The sequence below is a fragment of the Lepidothrix coronata genome, unplaced genomic scaffold (assembly GCF_001604755.1).
Source record: "Lepidothrix coronata isolate B3197 unplaced genomic scaffold, Lepidothrix_coronata-1.0 Scaffold226, whole genome shotgun sequence".
Lineage (NCBI taxonomy): Eukaryota > Metazoa > Chordata > Aves > Passeriformes > Pipridae > Lepidothrix > Lepidothrix coronata.
Genome location: NW_016690406.1, coordinates 512,220 through 530,594, shown reverse-complemented (window position 1 = coordinate 530,594; position 18,375 = coordinate 512,220). Strand labels below are relative to the sequence as shown.

General features: G+C 47.4%; 1 protein-coding gene across 1 annotated transcript; it reads right to left on the bottom strand.

The window, feature by feature from the left end:
- Positions 1-389: 389 nt before the first annotated feature.
- Positions 390-12,541, bottom strand: DRD3 (dopamine receptor D3). The gene is made up of 6 exons (XM_017833951.1): positions 12,258-12,541; positions 7,131-7,243; positions 5,768-5,910; positions 4,502-4,698; positions 3,301-3,646; positions 390-2,450 (listed from the first exon to the last, which is right to left on the bottom strand). The coding sequence occupies exons 1-6, from the start codon at positions 12,537-12,539 to the stop codon at positions 2,254-2,256; spliced, it is 1,278 nt and encodes a 425-aa protein (XP_017689440.1). The 5' UTR covers positions 12,540-12,541; the 3' UTR covers positions 390-2,253.
- Between the last annotated feature and the right edge of the window lie 5,834 nt (positions 12,542-18,375).

Below are 18,375 nucleotides of genomic sequence, written 5' to 3'. Positions count from 1 at the left end.
ATGTATAAAGCACCTGAAACTGGTCTCTGGTGATCTCTGTTATGAAGCGTCCAAATGAGAATTACTTGAGCGGCAATCTGTCCACGGGTTGATTCATTCAGCTGATACCTCCAACATCCTGTGTGCTGAGTGCCTCCCGTGCTGTCCGGCGTCTTTGAGCAGATGGAGTAGAACTACTGCATGCCTGCCTGGCATAGCTGGCAAACTAATTGAACTTATTTTCAGAATTCATCTGCTGGAAGTGCTTACAGCAGCCCTCGATTTCTTTCCTAGTCGCAAGTAATGCGCAAGTAATAATAAAGACCTCTCGTGGGTGTCCAGGTGGATGATAATTTTTTACAAGGAAAGTGTTATGAGGGCTACAGGTGAGAAAAGGCTTATGGAAGGGGGTATGATCACCACAAAGGTACCAACACTTCCAATAACACTTGTGTTTTATTGGATTAATGCAGTTACAGTGCAGTATGGAGGGCACCTCCCCACACAAATGACACATGCTGTCCACAAGATCCTCCTCCCAAAAGCCAGACAAACCAAAGGAACAGCTAGAGCTCTGCTATGTGCTCCAGAGGCAGAGGACAATGGCTTTGGCTCTATATTAGGAAATAGAGGAAGCCCTTCCCAGATGGAGAAGCTGTGGCATTGACACAGGCAGGGACAGCACAGAGTTGTGCCCAAAGCTGTCAAAGGAGCATGGCTAACAGCACAGCTAAGCCTAGTCTTGGGAGTGCGAGCTGAAGCCTTGATCCAGTAGAGCAAGGGGGGAAAATGAGAGAAGTGTGTTGAGGCTGTCTGTCTCACATCAGGTTTGCCTATACAGGGAGAAGAGCATTAAAGTGCCCTGACATGAGACCAGCTTACATGGTATGTCAGGGCTCATCTGGTGTTTTCATCCCGGAACTACTGGAGGTGGCTTTGTAAAATGCTGTTTGGAAAGGAGACCATGGCAGGGCTGTATTTGTCCAGCTCCTGGATGCTGGCATATACAGATGCCGTATGTGATGACAAGAACATTAGCAAGGGGAGCCAGGGAGAGTCCTCGGGCTGATCCCGAGGCACATGTCCATTCTTACTGGCAGGGATGTTATGATACAGCTCTCCCCTAGGTGTGGGCTGTAATCAGATTTATTTCAGCAGTCAGGTGCTACAAACCCTTAATCTAGCAATGCTCCTGTTGAGGAGAGGAGCACAAGTGAAGATTGGTTCCAAAGAGACCATGAACAAGTTGTGAGATGAGGTGCATGCAACCCATCCCAGCTGAAAAAACAGGTTTGAATCTACTGCAGGCATGACTGGAGCTATGATAGGCCTTGTTCACTTAGTGGCTCAGTAGATCACTGGGGTGTGTGGTAGTTAAGTAGCAGCCAATCTATCTGGTCTTTGGGTCAAGCAGAGAGGGGACAGTGGAATAATGTTGTACTTCTCAGGCGATCTGACCTACCAGTGGGACGGCAGCCACCTCTCCATCTTGCAAGGAGCAATAAAATACAAGCTGGCAGCACAAGGGAAGATTTCATTTGCAACTAGGTCGATTTTCTCAAGCACTTTGACCCAGTTTTACATGCAAACCTTTTGACTGAAACAACAGGAAAGTTGTCAATTCTCCATCGATGCTCCTTTTCCAAATTTCCTTGTCCAGATTTTGCTCTTGGCTCCTGATCAAAGGGATCAGGATCCTTATCAAAGAGGTCATGTTCTGCCCTCTTACTAGGACTGCTAGGCATGAGCTGGGTGCCTTTTGCAGGTTGAAGCTCCAGCTGTGGGAGGACAAATGTGTATTTAGCATGTAGGCAACAGAGATGAGAGATGCCATCTGCATTTGGGTCCTGCGTGCTCTGTGAGCCTGGCAGCTCCCAGGAGCAGTGCACTGTTGGGGCTGATCTACTGCTGCACACCCAGGTCTGCCTTTCAGCACCACTGTACCTGCTGAGGGACTCACTGGCTTACTACTTTTTCTTATTCCCCTTCCTCCCTCCCCAGAAATGGGAAGAACTTGTACTCTCTTAAGCAGGAGCGCCGAGGTTGGTGTGGGAATCCAGCTGTGCAGGTGGGGTGTATTCCTGCTCTTCACTCTGGTGCAGAAGGTGCCTGGATGTCAAAAATGACCATGTCACACTGATCACCATTGCTCACAGCTGAGGGGAGCACATCCCTCTCCACTGTGTGTAAAGCAGAGGGAGGGAAGGGCCCTGTGCCTTGTCCTTGGCCCAGGAGTCTGCTGCAAACCCGTGCAGCGCGGTGCCGGCCCTGCAGTCAGCAGCACAGGATCTTGAGGAAGGCTTTGCGGAAGTCAGTGTTGAAGGTTGTGTAGATGATGGGGTTGAGGGCACTGTTGACGTAGCCAAGCCAAGTGCTGGCACTGTAAAGCCTTGGAGGCACATGGCAGGATGGGCAGTGGGCATTGAGGATGTGAATCAAGAAGAAGGGCAGCCAGCAAACTATGAATGTGCCTGGGTTTAGAGAGAGGAAGAAAACAATCATGAGTTCAGGGGAGTAACTACTTGGAAAAGGGCCTGCACTTGTGCCCTCTCCCTCCATCCCCTTACTATTTCCATGCATGTGTCTTTATTTCATAAACAATGAAGGCAACATTTATTCCTGACACAGAGGGACTTGGCAAAAGCTTGGGCTCTTGGGACCAGCTTTGTGAGTGGATGGATGGGGCTTCAGAAGTGGCCTGGTGAGAGACAAAAGCAAGTGGCCACCACTTTGAGGAAAAGATTGATGCCTCAGCTGCTTTAATCAGTTACAATTAGGGCTGAGTTATTTCCCTGCTACTACTGAGTTAATGAGGGGAAACAGTGAGTCTGGTGACCACAGCAGGTGACTGGGGCACCAGTCTGCTGGTTTCTCTGTCCAGCTGTATGAACTGGTTCCTCTGCAGCTCCTTGCCTCAGTTTCCACTCCTGGAACTGAGCCCAAGAGCTTCTGCACGTATGGAAACTTAGGATTGTTCCAGCTTCATAATTGCAAAATAAAGGAAAAGGAAAAGCAAAAGCAAAGGTCTTGGCTGTTGCTCCCTCTACCAGAGCTTGTTGGCCACTGATTTAAAACAGAAGGCTAACAAAACATGGCAAATAATACACTAACATACTTGGCTTTCAACATCTGGGAGCAGTGCTCTAGATCCCTAGATGTCCCACCACTCTCTCTCCTGAGTTTGTGGAGCAGTGACAGCTGAAGCCCGGGCCTGGCTTGCATTTTTTTTAAATCTCAGTACTATATTAGGAGCTTCTGTGCTCCAGGAAGTCCCAAGCCATCACCCTTTGCATGCCACTAGACAGAGTGGCTCTCACTCACCCAGGACAATTGCTAGCATCTGTGTAGCCTTTCTCTCCCGGAGCTGGATCAGTCGGGGCTGCTGCTGTGCCAGCTTCAAAGTGCTGATGGTTTTGCCATTGCTGAGCCTCTGTACCTCCACTCCTGGTTTAGTACACGTTCTCCTCTCTTCCTGCCTGCTGTTTTGTGTAGTTCCTGGTGTTTTGGTGAGGGATGCCTCATGGCAGAAGCTCCGGTACCGCTGCAGGCTGAAGACAGTCAGCAACTTCCTTTTGGTAGACATCTCCTGGCCTGTGCATTTGAGTGGGAGACAGGGGGGAAAGGTGCCTTGGCATCCATTTGGCAAAGCTTTTCTCTCCATGTGTTCCTGCAAAAGAGGATGCCACAGAGGAACTTGAAACTATCCAAACTGTTCAATGGGACAAAGGATGATGAAGAAAGTTGTAAGAGTCATCCTTAGCCCCACTTGTCTCTTAGGTTTGCACTATATCCTCTGGACTGACCTGAGGGGTGAACCAGCACTGCCTCCATCCCACCAAGGAGAAACATAAAAGCAATAAGAGCAGAAACACCTGCTTGCTGACCTTTCATTTGTATTTTTGTGTTGGCCCTGCTCCCCTCAATATCCCCACCCTTTTAATGTAGCTCCACTGTGCGAAAATGGGTAAAAGGAGTGGATATGTGTGACCAGCAATTCCTTTCAAACTGTTGTGCTGGTTCCCATGGTTGCAGATATTTCATCTAGAAAGGTCAGTGGAACAAATGCCCCATGCACTGTGAGCATCTTGACCTCTTAGGTCTGTCAGATGAAGAGGTTTTCTGTTTTAATAATGTAGGTTAAAGCCTGTGAAGTCCTGAAAATGAAGCTTCATAGAGCAAAAATCAATAAGTGAAGACATTAAAATCAATAAATGAAGAAATTAGCCAGACTTATGCATAGCTGAGAAAGCCCTGCTCTGAAGAAATATTGAAGTAGGCTATGCTCTTTTCTAGTTGCCAGTTCTAGAGGGCAGATACACAAGGAGGATCCTCTTTCTAGAGGGCTGAAATGGATTTAACTGCAGCTTCTGCATCTCAAATATCATGGTGTATGAGCAAGGGATGGGATGAAAACATGTCATGCCCTTATGCTTTCTGTTCTGTGTTTTGACCCTCTGAGGAGAAGAGATGGTGCATTCCCTGTCTTTTTTGACAGCTCCTACTGCGTTCATGTGGATCTTACTTTGTGTGCATGGCACGGTTTGGTGCTGGCGCTGTGGCTGCCCTGCCGGGTGAGGGTTCTCTTCTTTTGCCTTTGTCTTAGCACGAGATAAATCCGGACATAGAGCAGCAGGGTCACCATGAAGGGGAGGTAGAAGGACACCAAAGAGGAGTAGATGATGAAACTAGGGTTGGATATGGAACAGACACTAGGATCCCCTGGGGAGGAAGAAGAGAGAAAGAGAGAGAGAGAGGAGTGGCTGAGCTGCTTCAGTTTAGTACAAGGAAGCTCTGATGTGTTGGCAAAGCGAGTCAAAAGGTGGGACAAAGGCAGTCTAAGGACTGCAGATTATGCTGTGGCTTACCCACTCACCTAACTGATACTTAAAATTACATAGGGCCATCTAGCATTATTAGCCAGCATGCATCTGCCTGCTTTTCTGGCCAACAGCTCTGTTATCTTTTCTCATGTCTATTCCCATCCTTTCTCCGAGGATCCTATCTCCTTTTATCCTTTCTCCTAGGATCCTATCTCCTTTTATCCTTTCTCCTATTTCTTTGACAGCCTCTGAGCTGTTTAGAAGCAGAGATGTGCCTTTGCCCCCACCTGTCTGGACTAGCATTTCCCACTCTCATCCCCTTCTTGCCTCAAGCACTGCAGAGAGGATGGATGAGGAGCAGAGGACTTCTGCCCGTGGCTCAGTGGGAAGGAAGGTTCCGCTGCTCCTCTGCCTCTAGGGAGAACAGGTTCTAGCCCTATCTGAGGGAAAGGAAAAAGACCAACCTGTTTCCAAGGTGGAGGCTAAATTGTTTGCTCTCCTCAAGGGATTAATTGAGGAAGCAGACAGCCAGTTGGATGGGAAGGTTTCTCACAAGCAGTGCTAATATGCAACTCTTGCTGTTTAGAGATGTGTCCTGTATCAAATTGTGTGTCTGGACCTGTTGATATCGGCAAGGTGTGTGTTGTATGTGCTGCATGTTTGGAGATTTGTTCTGTGTGCTCAAAGTGATTGTTTAATGGGAATCTGTAGACCTGGACACCTTGATGGGCATTGATTTGGCAGTAGAGCAGGTAGGTCTGCCCTCAGAGCAATAGCCAGTGTCTGTCTGAGCAAATGGCAAATTTATGGAGAAGAGCACATGGAGACTTTTCTCACCCTTCATAGTGTGCTTACAGTTCCTTAAAATTTCCTGTAACTTGGCAAGTCTGCAGGACCCCCATTATATGACCTGGCCATACACAGTTTCCAACCCCTCCCTGGATGCTGTTGTCCAGGACATCACCTACCTGTAGTATTGAAGCCAAAGAGGAGAGGACATGACACTGCAAACGCCAGCATCCAGACTACCACGATCATGAGAGACACCCTCCTGCAGGAGCTCTGCCCAGTGCTGTACTGGTATTGAACTGGTTTCACCACTGCGGTGTATCTGCAGAGCAAACCAGCTCCAGGAAGAGGAGGGGTAAGAATGGAGGGTGGAAAAGGACCAGGTTTTTATGAGGAGAAATGAAAGCAACATAGGGAACATGACGGTGAAAGTGGTGAAGAAAAGGAAGAGGAAAGAACAGAAGATCAGGTGATGGAATCAGAAATTTGCAGAAATGGTAAGTGGGGCATTGCAGGGAGGAATAGAGGAAATCAGAGTTAGTTGGCAGCACTGCAGAAAAACTCTCTGCAGAACTGACAGCATGTGCAGCTACAAGGTTTGGGATACCAGATGGATCTAGAAACACCAAGAAACCCACAACCCTCAAGCCCCTAAAGTTATATGTGCACTGCTGAGAAAGAACACTCTCTGGAGAAACCACAATCTACTAAACTCTTTGTCTCAGCTGCCTTGTCTGGTGTCAGCCTGACTGATAGACAGTGGATAGACTGATAGACACGGGCAGGTGTCCAGGACCTTCAGCTGCTAGGGTGCCCCAGGGGGTGCAGCTCAGCAAGGCTAGAATTTGGAAGGCCCAGGAGTCTCGCCTTTAGGATAGCCTAGGGGCTGCTCCTTGCAGACAGAGCCAAAATGAAATGGTGATAAAGATGCCCATGAAAGAACACTGGACCAACCCAGCACTGAGAGCTGCCTTGCATTATAACCCTTGAACCACATATTACAAAGGTACAGCATGCAGTATTTTTTCCTTCTCCCACTCCTTGGTCCTAACAGCACCACGTGTGCCAAGGTCTTGGCTCCCAACCCTCAGCATTGCTTAAAATAGGCTCAGTCTTAATATGCAGAAAACAAGAGCAAAGCTGAAGATTACAGAGCAATAATCTTCACCTCTCCCTATGTGTATGGCAGGATTTTCTTTATTAAAACTTCATGAGTGAGATCTCCAGAAGGAGAAACCCTCTTTGAGACTGAATGGGAATTGGATGTTCCTGCCTTCAAAAAGCATAAGGACGTGGTTGACTGCCTACTGGGGATGTCTTGTTGCTTGTGTCTCTCTGCCCTCCAGTGCAGACCTGTTCTAGCTCATGGTGCGCAGACCCACATTATTAGCAGTAGTGGCAGGAACAGACTTGCAGGGAGGTTTGTGGTCCTGAAGACACCACTGCTGTCTGTGCACACCCCAATTCCTTGTCCTTGCCACACTGGGGTACAGGGTCAACCCCCATATCCAGACTATCCCCCTGGATGTTGTTGTCTCTCACCTGTCGATGCTGATAGCACAGAGGTTTAAAATGCTGGCTGTGCACATCATTACATCCATGGTGACGAAGATATCACAACAGATACGGCTGAATGTCCAGACTCCTCCGGTCACCTGCACCAGCAATCACAAAACTGTCAGCCTTGTTCTGCACCAAGTCCTGATAAGTTACCTGGAGGAGAGCACCTCCTTACATGTATCTCAACAGCTAGATAAATTCATGTCCACAGTGATGTGCAGAAGGAAACTGAGGCACCCATGTTGTGTTCAATATAACACAACAACAGGTCATGGAAAATAAGCCTCACCTTAATTTCACTCCTTTATTTGCTCTTGCAGAGGGCAGCAGGATGAAAAAACAGGAGCTATTCCTTCCCTCAAGGCCCAGCATAATAAATTGATTTAAATTGATATCACTGTATATATCCCTTGATTAAGGATTATCTGAGAAAATCTAAGGGCTGAAAGTGTTTCTCAGCTGATGGAGTGCTTTCGCAGGCAGTGAGCTGGAAAAGCACTGCAAATTTTATGCATTTATGTATGAAACAGGGACCTGAGACCGAGGCTTCTCTAAAACCTTATTTGGATTCTCAGTTAAATTTTGATTATTAGATTTGAGTGAGAACTCATAGGCTATTCAGATAAAGGGTCTTGGGTTTGCTACCATGTTGAGCTGTTGTTCTCATTGTTTTGAATTTTTAATCGGAACCGTGAAAGCTGTGAAAACTCAGCTGCAGCCAATCTTTGTGATGGAGAAAAGTGTTTTTTGGACCAGCCATCAAATTCTTGACATTACATTTTCGGTTGAAAATTATATCCTCCAAGTGCCCTGTGGCCCTGTTCTCCTTGGGGCTGGGATGACAGCCTGACTGAGCAAGGTGGTCTGTCTCAGCACCCAGTCCTTGTAGGAGATGAACAAGGTGCAGCCTGGCCTCCACCTGCAAACAAACCCTGCACTGTGCTGAGTGGGGAAGGGGGTAGGAGAGAAAGAGGGAGAAAAATCCATGCCCAGGAGAGAGCCTGGATTTTAGCCTGCAACCCCGTAGATTCTGCTGTTTCAGCTGGATCCTGGGAAGCTATCAGAAACTGGCACTAGTTCCTAGTCTCTCTGCTTACATTTAGACAATATCTGGAATACTGCATCTGGTTTTGAGGCCCCAGTAGAGGAAAAACATTGATAAACAGGAGTGAGTCCAGTGAAGTCCACCAAAACAGTCCTTAGGGGCTGGAGCAGCACTTGTCCTGTGAGGACTAGCTAAGGGAACAGGACTTTTTCAACCTGGAAAAGAGATGGCTTGGAGGGGTGGGAGGCTAACAGCCCTCTAGTGCCTAGTGGGAGGTTATTGAGAAAGTTGGAGGCAGGTTACTAAGAAGATGCAGCCAGGTTTTTCACAGCAGTGTGTGATGGGAGGATAAGAGGCAACAGGAATGAGCTGGAAGAAAGGTGCAAACTGGTCATGAAGGTAACTTTGCTGACCACAAGGACAGTGAGACAGTGGAGGCAGTTGCTTAGTAAGTCTGTGCAGGATCTGTTCTTGGAGGATTTTAAGACTCACTCAAAAATACCCATCCCAGATCAGGCTGGAGAGGGTGCCACAAGTAGGCTTGGCTTCTAAGGTACTGGATCAACCCTGCAGCAAGTGTTGATGCCTAGACAGGATGCAGGTCCCTGCAGAGAGAAGGACTTGTATAAATACAGAATTCACTCTGTAAGAGTTGTTTAAGAAATAATCCTGGGAAATTTAAATGGCTTTGATAGTAGCAGCATTCCCACACATGGCACAGAAACTTGTTGGCATGAGCTGTATCTTTAGGGCGTTCTCTGCTGGACCCAGCTGCTACATTTCAGAAGTCAGGTATTGAACCAGGCAGTCCTCCATTAGACCTTCTGACCCCGAATGAAGGCAGGGAGAGAAATGGGAATTGGCTTGCAGAATGAAGAAAGGAACGGTACTTTTCTCTCCAGTTCTCTGATACTGGTGGGACTTCTTTGTTTACTTCTAAAAAAAAAAGGTAATGAAGGAGAAAAAGCCAAACCAAACCCATTGAGCTTTTCTGCACAGTTAGGTGAGCTACAAGACAGGCAAACTGAAGACTGTCCCTCTGAAATTAGGGATTTTAATAGGTAGGTTCAGCTTCCAAAGAAACCCCCTCACTGGTTTTACTTTGGTTTTACTTTAGTCTCAGTGAGATTTGCTTGACCACCTCAAAATACATATTTAAAAAAATAAATGCAGGAAGCCTTTGCAGTAAGGGATGTTTCTGCAGTCTGAGGCGAAAAGCAATGCAGTTTCTATGGGATCTGTGGAGTCTTAAGAATATTTCACCAAGAGTCAGTGACAGATGTTTGCACCAAAGCCAGCTGCTGCTAGACCAGCAGATGTGCAAACACTTAACTGAGGGAGTTTCCAAGGTCTTGAGCACATTAAAATGCTAAACCCAAGAATGTGAACTATTAAAACTGAAGAAGGTGCTGGTGGGAATGGCTCTGAAGTGAGCCCTCTCAGGATGATGCATTCAGATATCACCATCTGCATACCAGACTAGCTTGTGTTAAGAGGATGCTCAACAGATCAAAATGCTTGGGCTTAAAAGCCATCCTGACTTCCACCAGCCACAGCTTCTAAAATGAGGAGTAGCTCTGCTGAAGTCAGGGAAGTCGTTAATATTTACCCATGGGGTATGTGAACCCAGAATTTATTTCAGAATTTAACAATGAAGAAAAGCCTTTATATTATAGGCCTAGCTCATAATTTTTAAAATTCTATTTCTGCTCTTCCTTTTATTGCTCTGTTCCACTCATCTTTGTTACAGCAGCTAGAACTTGCTAGTGTGCATTTCTGGTTTTCATGAGCTAGCAGGGTACCTGTTCTTTATCCCTCTGGTGCCTTTTGTCCAGGAATCTCAAAGGACATCCCAGGTATTAACTGAATGAATCCTCACATCTGCCTGGGTGAGGTGGATAGTCAAATATTATTCTCTTACAGCTCATCACAGCAAACCAGAGAGATGAGCTGATACAATCTCTCATTACCGTTCAGTGACTGTGCAGCAGAAGTGGGAACAGTGTCCAGATGAAATCCTAGCTCTGTCAAATGCTAAAGCTCCATATAGATTATTCAGGTCAGATTCTCACCTCATCTTTCTTGATGACCAGTCTGCTTTACCTACAAAATTGTGGTGTTATTATTTTTACCTTCCCAACTCTATAGGAAGCTTTCCAGTTTATGAATGCACAATGATATTTTTTTAAAAACTTATGCCAATCCATCACTTTTCTGAATTCTTAAAATAAACAAAAGAATCTCTGCAATTCAGATATGAATGATGATGCCACGATGAGGAGCACACGGATGGGAAAGTAGACAACCAAGTTGCATCAGGTGATGACTGGCATGTAAGGAGCAGTGCCTCTAAGCACGCTCACTGAAGGGTTTTGTGTTTAGGAGAGCTTCTTCTTGGGGGTGCTCTTAGGTCCAGCAGCTGTGAAATGGCTGCTCATGGTTTTGCACAGTGGGAGAAATGAAGAGCATGCATGAGGTCAGGACTGCTGACAAGTGGTGAACTGCTGAGCTGCAGTAACTCAGCTGTCTGTCCCCCCCGTTGACAATAGTCCAGTCCTTGAGCTCAAAGAGCAGTCGTAGGTCTTCCTGCTCAGGTGTGAGAGACACAGATGAGGAGACAGTGTTACTCTCACGCTCTGAACAGACTGGATCTCAGTGACAACCATCTTCTGAAACTTTTTTCCCCTTTGGAGGTAGAACTGGATGTTGCGAGAAGACTAAGAAGGATGTTCCCAGCCATGCTGCTACATTTCCTCCTGCATTTATACAATGACTGTAAGGCATGATGGTGTCTAATGCCATCAAACTTCAGCTGGCAGGATACCCTAATGCCACTGTCTTAGAAACCTTGGTGAGCTTCAGCAGCTGCGGCAGCCAAAGCATCAGAGATCAGTAAAGAACCGGGGCAGCAGTGTTGGTATATTAGACCTACCTGTTGACCCCAGAAGATTGGTAGACACATTGCTGAACAGCATTTTTGTGCTAGAAACTTCATTAGGTGGAGATGAGGATTTTGAGGCTATAAAATATTTCTATTGCTGCTTTGTCACAGCCTTCCCAAAAGACTTCTCAGAAAGAGACAGTTCTGGTCTGCATGACTGATAAAATAACATATTTCATGGCCAGAGACAACTCTAAAAAATGGAGTGTAAAGTAGAATGTTCACAAGAGGCATTCATCCACCTTTAGCTTCTCCATAAATAATGGCCAGTTCTCAAACGTCTGGTTTGGCAAACGTTCAGTAGGTGAATAGATATCGTACATGGTTTTGGGGACTCAATGATTTTTTTTTGGCAATTTCCAGGCTCATAGTGTATTGAAACATGATGCTTCATCAGTAGCATCACTGATCCACAAACAGCAGCAAATATTGAAACAACTTTGACACTTTTTGGACTGTTTTTTAAATCTTAGTCTTGCTGGAGTCCTACAGCCCAGTTCTCTAGGAGACGCTGCACAGCGCCAGGAGTGGTAGTTTAGGATGTGTATGGGTTCTTTCCCTGTTGTTTGGATGACTCTTATATCAGCTACTTTGATTATCCAAGCTCCACAGATGGAAATTAGTCTTAAATGGGTCTACAAACACAACTAGGGAACAGACCTACTGCTGTGCTCACAAATCGTGACCACAGCACTGCATGGGGGCAGAGGCTGCTCTGCAGATGTGCCTCAGTCCCACCCTGTCCACAGCAAGAGCAAGTGCCAAATCTTTTCTAATGCAAAGCATAATGTGATTTCATTAAAGATTCTAATGCCCTTGAGCTGACAGACTATTCCAGTCTGAAATAAAATTGGACTTTTAATAAAATTGGACTTTTAATAATATTTTTTAGTTGCAATCAAATTGCAGAGTCTAATGGGATGGCTTCCCCCACACACACGCACTTATTCCTTTTTTTTTAATCATTTGATATAACACACTCAAGCTGTACACATCCTGCAGGCCAGCTCCAGAAGTGCTCCACACAGGTTAGCCTAAATTTCGTCACTGACTTTCTTAGGAACATGATCATGCATGCAGTAGTGTGGTTAAATTCTGATGTTCTTTCCCAAGATGCACTCACCTCTAGGTATACCATCCATGGCATCACCAAAGTAGCCACCAGCAAATCTGCCACTGCCAGGCTCACCACAAGGTAGTTTGTTGTGGTTTGCAAGGTGCGTTCCCTCAGCACAGCTAAGCAAACTAGCACATTCCCAAAGATGATGGCCAAAATCAAGAGGCAGTAGCAGAGGGCGTAGTAGGCATGTGAATGTGGCAGGTCAGGCTCTGTAGTGTTGTTTGCCCCACAGGGAATGGGGTTAGTGGTGTTAGGATGACTGCTGGCTCTTGTAAAGACGGCCATGGGGATGCCGCTGCAAAGAGAAAAGAGAGAGATGACCGAAAAGTCAGAGCTCTACAATAATTGTGGAGAACAGTACCCTCTGTGGGTGGTATATGAGTTTCATACTTCCTTTACGAATGTTACTTCAAGCCAATCATAGAGGATTTTTTTCTGCTCTTATATAGGCAGAGCTTTACTTAAAGACTTGCTTGGCCTGTTCTGTTTTCCACTGAATCTAAGCCAAGAGAAGAATGCAAGATTTCACCTCCTGGGTGCACCTGAAATGTGCTTCTTACAAACCAACACAGCTGTATGGGATGTGGCAACTGTTTTAAGAGGCACCAAAGTCACAGCACAAGTCAGCTGGGCAAGAGTGCAGTCTGAAAGGCAACAGTCTGAAATGCTGAGGAAGATCCAATGCAGTCACCCAAACTAGGGCTTTAGCCACAAGCTTGGACCTTGTATCTTTTTTTCTGGGAAGTATCCTCTCCCTTCCCTCATGAAAAAATGTCTTCAGTAACTTCACACGCTTGAGTGCTCGGCATCCTGGCAGAGAGGCTGCACCTGCAATGCTCACATAGCCTCTTGATCCCTAGGTGTCCAACAGCACAATCTCCAGAATTTCTCTTTTCCTGCAGCTTTCTGTCCCAGACCCTGCCCGCCTTGCCAAAGCTTGACTGTCATTGCTGCTCCCATTTCATCCATACTGTCCTCTGTGTTTTCCATGCCTTGCCAGAAGATGTGCTTCCTGTGCTGAAAAGCAAACTAACTCAAAGTTTGGGATGAAATAATGGAAGGATGCTTGCAGGGTATTCTGCGTTTCTTCTTCTTACAATAGATTCAAGATTGTGCTCAGGAACCTACCCTTTCTTGATTTAGGAGAATGAATTTTTCCAGAAATATGAAGGCTGCTGTCCCAAGGTTGTTCTGTGACATTTAATTGCTTGTATCTGATTTTTTTTTCTTTGCTACTGCTCCCGTTGGTGAACTCATCATCACTGTGACAGGTATGAAAGGCAAGGGCAAAACACTGCAATATCAGTGGTATAAATATTACTCTGTTTCACCTCACCCCTTGAACAGCAGCATCTGCGATGCATAGCTGCTACACAGCAGCTGGAAGAGTAGCTGTGCAATAAGTATAAATTGCTCCAGTCCCTTGGGATATACTCATCCTTGAAACTGGTGCCACTCTCCTCTGCTGCTTTTTAGCTGGGAGAGGACAAGGGTTGAATGAGATGGAAAGTGAACTTCCCTCTGTCCTGTGGTACCCTCAGGATACCTCTTATGGCATGTGTTTTGTTTGAAAGTGCTTGTGCTCTCGTCTCTCCTTCTCTTTCTTCTGCCTGCCCCTGACAAAGAAGTTAAGCCTTCCACTGGATCACAAGGATCTCTTGTAGCATGAGCTGAGTCCAGGACTGTTTGTTCATAAAACAGTTGAGCTGCAGCCACCCCAAATAGGACTCATTTTGTTGCATCCCTTGCACCGACACAGCTCCTGCTCCGGGAATTCTGTATTGTCAGGGGCCAGGAAAGGCTGGTTCTGTAGCACTGGAAGAAACCCTACATTTAACAACTGACTGATAAGCAAAACCAAAAGAGGGAATAAACAAGACATTATGCATAATATAACCAGAAGGCTTAAGGCACCATATTACACAGTTCGTCCATGGGTCATCTGTCCTGTCTTCCCCTTACATCCTTGAGCACTATTTCCGACTCTCACCCGGAGGCCAGTCTTCCCTACCAAGCTCCCCAGCCCTGCCCATCCCTGAACTGCCCCCCAACCCTACAGCCGTGCTGCCTCTGCATCGGGCCAGGGTGCTACCAAACCAGGCAAGTGCCAGCGTACCTGGATACCCGCATACGGGGGTAGCAGAACACCCACCACCCTAGGCAACAGGGTGGCAAGCTGAGACAGGGACAAGAGTCGCAGCCGTGGGGACGCGGAGGGAGAGAGGAAAGGGAGCAAAAGGGATGTTCCTCCCATGGGTCTCTGCCTCGGAGGGGTCCAGGTGTAGGTCCCGGCCCGGATGGCGGGTCCAAGCGCGGGATACAGAGTGCAGGGAAGGGTCTGGTGTCCGAGCGTAGGGTCCAGACGCCTTTGGGTCCGTCTCCAGCTGCGGGTGCCGCTCCGCGCCCGCCGCTCCCGCACCCGCGGGGCAGCGGCAGCGGCGCCGCTCCCTGTCCTGCCCCCGGCCCCGGACTGCCGTGAGCCCGGCGGGGGCGAGGGAGGCTGGAGAAAACCGGGGGGGGGGAAGTGAGGGGTGAGAGGGAGGCGGAGGGGCTGCAGGAAAGGGAACCTCCGGCACCGGGCGAGAGGGGAGCGGGGAGGCAGCAATCAGGACTTACCTCCGGCCCGTCGGGCCGTGGCACCGCCGCCGCCCAGCGGGGCTCGTCCCGATCCCGGTCCCGTTGACTCCCGGCCCGACCCGTTGCCTCCTGCCGCCTTCCCGTTGCGGAGCTGCGGGGCGGGACCGGGCTGGCCACCTCCTCCCCGCCCGCCCCCTGCCCCGGGACCCCGCGCTGCCCCCAGAGATTGCCCTTCTTCCAAAGGGACCTGGCGAAACGGGTCCGGGCGAATTTTGGAGCCAGGGTGCGCAGCAGCGGTGTGCTTTGCCGAGGGGCTGGAGGCGAAGCGGGAGCTGGGAAGCCGAGGCGCCGGTGCTGCGGCGGAGCGGGGGGAGATGCTTCGCCCAGCGGATAGAAAGTTGTCGGTTAAAAAACAGTTAGTTGAAAAAAATGATCAAAGCAGAGATGGTTTTGAGAATGGGGAGATAATATATCTATCTATCTTTAAATAAACTGCCTTAAACCTGAGATGAAAGAGTGCAGGTAATCGGAAAGGAGAGTGATGTTGGGAAGTATCCTTCTCCAGGACCCACTGCCAGTAGGGACAACACGCCACATCTTCCATGGCCAGACCATAGCTGCAACCCCTGTCTCTGAGATGTGTCTTCCCCTGAGGTCTGAGATCAAGTCTCTGAGGCACAGTTCTCCTCCAACTGTGGGCACTGAAAGAGCTCTGTGGGGATACAAGTGATCCCGGTGGGCCTTTTCTCTCCCAGGGTTGTGCCCACCACCCTCTCTGGCAGAGCAAGTGGGGCATGCAGTGGGTTGTCATGAGGGTGCAGGATGCTCGGCTGCAGGGCTGTGCATGCAGGAGTTGTGGCCCAAGGAGGGAGGAGGAAAAGTGCTGTTCCCCTTTATGTACCCACTGGTTAGAGTGGCTACAGGTTAACTTGTAGGTGGGCAAGCAAAAGAGAAGGTACTGTGGAGAGCAGAGTTTATCTTTAAGAATTTACTTATCTTAAGAAGTGTGCCTTGGCACTCTGGCTGCCTGGATTATCTCTGCTGACTGCAGCTATCCAAGCTAACCTCTCTGTGGGTAAGGGTGGTAGGATGGAGGAGTGCTGTAGAGAACACTCGTACCCATTAGGTGTGAGGGGTGTGAGAGTGCCATCTTTAGCCTGCCTGGGCATGATGGAAGTACCCATACAGGATTTGATGGGGACTAATCAGCACCAATGCCTTTAACTTTTAACTGTGACCCTAAGGCAGGTCGGTGGATGGCGCTGGATGAGTGCGATGAGTCACTGCCTAGTCCCTACGGGCAACACGTTCACACGTGTCCTCGCTGGAGGATATAGCTGCTAGGCTATTGGACCAAATGACCCATGAAGGGCTCTACAGCCCCCTTGTTCCCTTGGGAGCTCCAAAATGGTGTGACATGGACTACACTTACCGTGCTTATATTATATGCATACAGTTAACTTCTGCTGTCATCCGTACTTTGCTGCTCATCTTTGGGGAAATGCGTTTGCTAACTGTGCCTGGAGCAGTCAAGGAAGGGGAGAAGACCTCCTGCCCATGCCCAGCAGGAGGATTTTTAGCTGTGAGCTTGAAAAGAGTCCAACACACCCACACTTGTGTGGTTAAAACCTCAGGGGAAAGCACACACTGTAATGCTTGTTCTTACTGGTGAGGGCTGTGTGAGTCACGGGCTGGGTGTGAATGGCCAGTAAGCACAGCTCCTCGCAGTGGGGCTAGCAAAGAGATGGAGGCATTTTAACTTCACTTTAGCAGTTTTTAAATGCAGTTTGTTTGTGGGCAGTTCCCAAAGGATTGTGGCCAGCAAGGTACTCACATCGGCTCTAGGATGATGGGACCACAAGGCACTACAGCAACAGCCTTTACTGCTGTTATCTGTACAATGTAGCAGCTAACCACTGATCAATAAAGAGACATTGCCTTGCCTTCCTCTAAGATAAGTGGGGTGCAACTGGGGGAATTCACTGCTTTAACCACAAAAGCACTGCTGTTTTGTCACATCTTTATCTTCCAGTGCTGAAACCTTCCCTTTTGCTTTGCATTTTGTGTCAGTGGATTCCCTCTTGTTAAACTTGTTTCTTGTTTTAATTGTTTTTTATCTCATTTCTTAATATTACTCTGACTCCAGAAAAAAAAAATCATGGACTCATAATTATAAAAAATAATCATAGACTCAAAAATAATTGTAGACTGGTTTAGGTTGGAAAGGACCTTAAAGATCATCTAGTTCCAACCTGGCTTTGAGCACTTTCAGATATGAGATATCCACAGCTTTTCTGGGCAACCTGTTTCAGTGCTTCACTGCCCTCACAGTAATGAATTTCTTCCTAATATCTAATCTAAACATACCCTCTTTCAGTTTAAAGCCATTCCCCCTTGTCCTGTCACTATATGCCCTTGTAAAAAGTCTCTCTCTGTCTTCCTTGTAGGCCCCTTTAGGCACAGGAAGGCTTCTCTAAGGTGTTCCTGAAACCTTCTCTTGTCCAAACATAATCTAGTTGGAAATGTTGCTGCTCTATTGACTCTCATTCTCCTCAGTGCTCCCTCCCCACCTTCTTCCTGGGATGGCTCCCTTCATGACTCCTTATTTTCCTGAGAGTGGAATCCCTTTGGGGTAAGGACTTAATGACTTTTTTGTGTTTGCTCTGCAGCAGAGGTCTTGTGGAGCAAGATAATAATTTGTGGGATCATTTAATTTAGAATATATTGTACCACACACAGAGGTAAGGTTGGATTAAAATTGCATAAGCAATCTTGTTGTGATATTTGCCATGATTTTTTTAATAGTACAGCTTTTTTAATACAGTGTGCAATGTCTCTCTCATAAACTCTTTGCCTTCCTCCTACCCCAAAATCAAGCGTGTTTATTTGCCCCAGTTAAACACTGGACAAGTTGCAGGCCTTGGGTGTGACAACATGGTATCACTGGAGCATGGCAGAGAAACAGGTCAGTAGTGAGAACCTCAAAATGAGAGAATGAGCCAGCAGGTTTCACTGCTCAGACTCCTGGTTCTCCAGCTCCAGCACAGGCTTTCTGCCCCATGTGCAGAAAGTTGAGAGAGGCCATAGTTCTTAAACCTGGTCCATTCCCTCTGGGTCCCCTCCAGCCTATTTCTTTGCCCTCATCTCCAATGCCAGCTTCTTTACTTCTTTTCAGTCCTGTATGTCCACAAACTCTTTGGTAAAGATTTCAAATAACTTGGATAAATGTCAGTATTCTCTCAATTTTCCCCACCTCCTTGCCATCAGTCCCATTATTCCTCTGTACTAAGTTTGTCCAGTGAGTGCTGGTGCACTCCTGTTCCCTTATGTCCCTCTCTAGTCTGTGCTTGTGTTTCTTCCTTTAGTTTCTATCCACAGTCTCAGCATCCCGTCCAGTTCCTAAACCTCTGGTAGCTTCATCCAGCCTATTTGTCCTTTACTACTTCTGCTTCCCAAGCTCCTCATTCTTCATCTTGCCCTCTCTGGCTGGGTTGCTACTCCCCTCCACTCCTGCAGCTTAAAGGATTGTTTCCAAATGGTATTT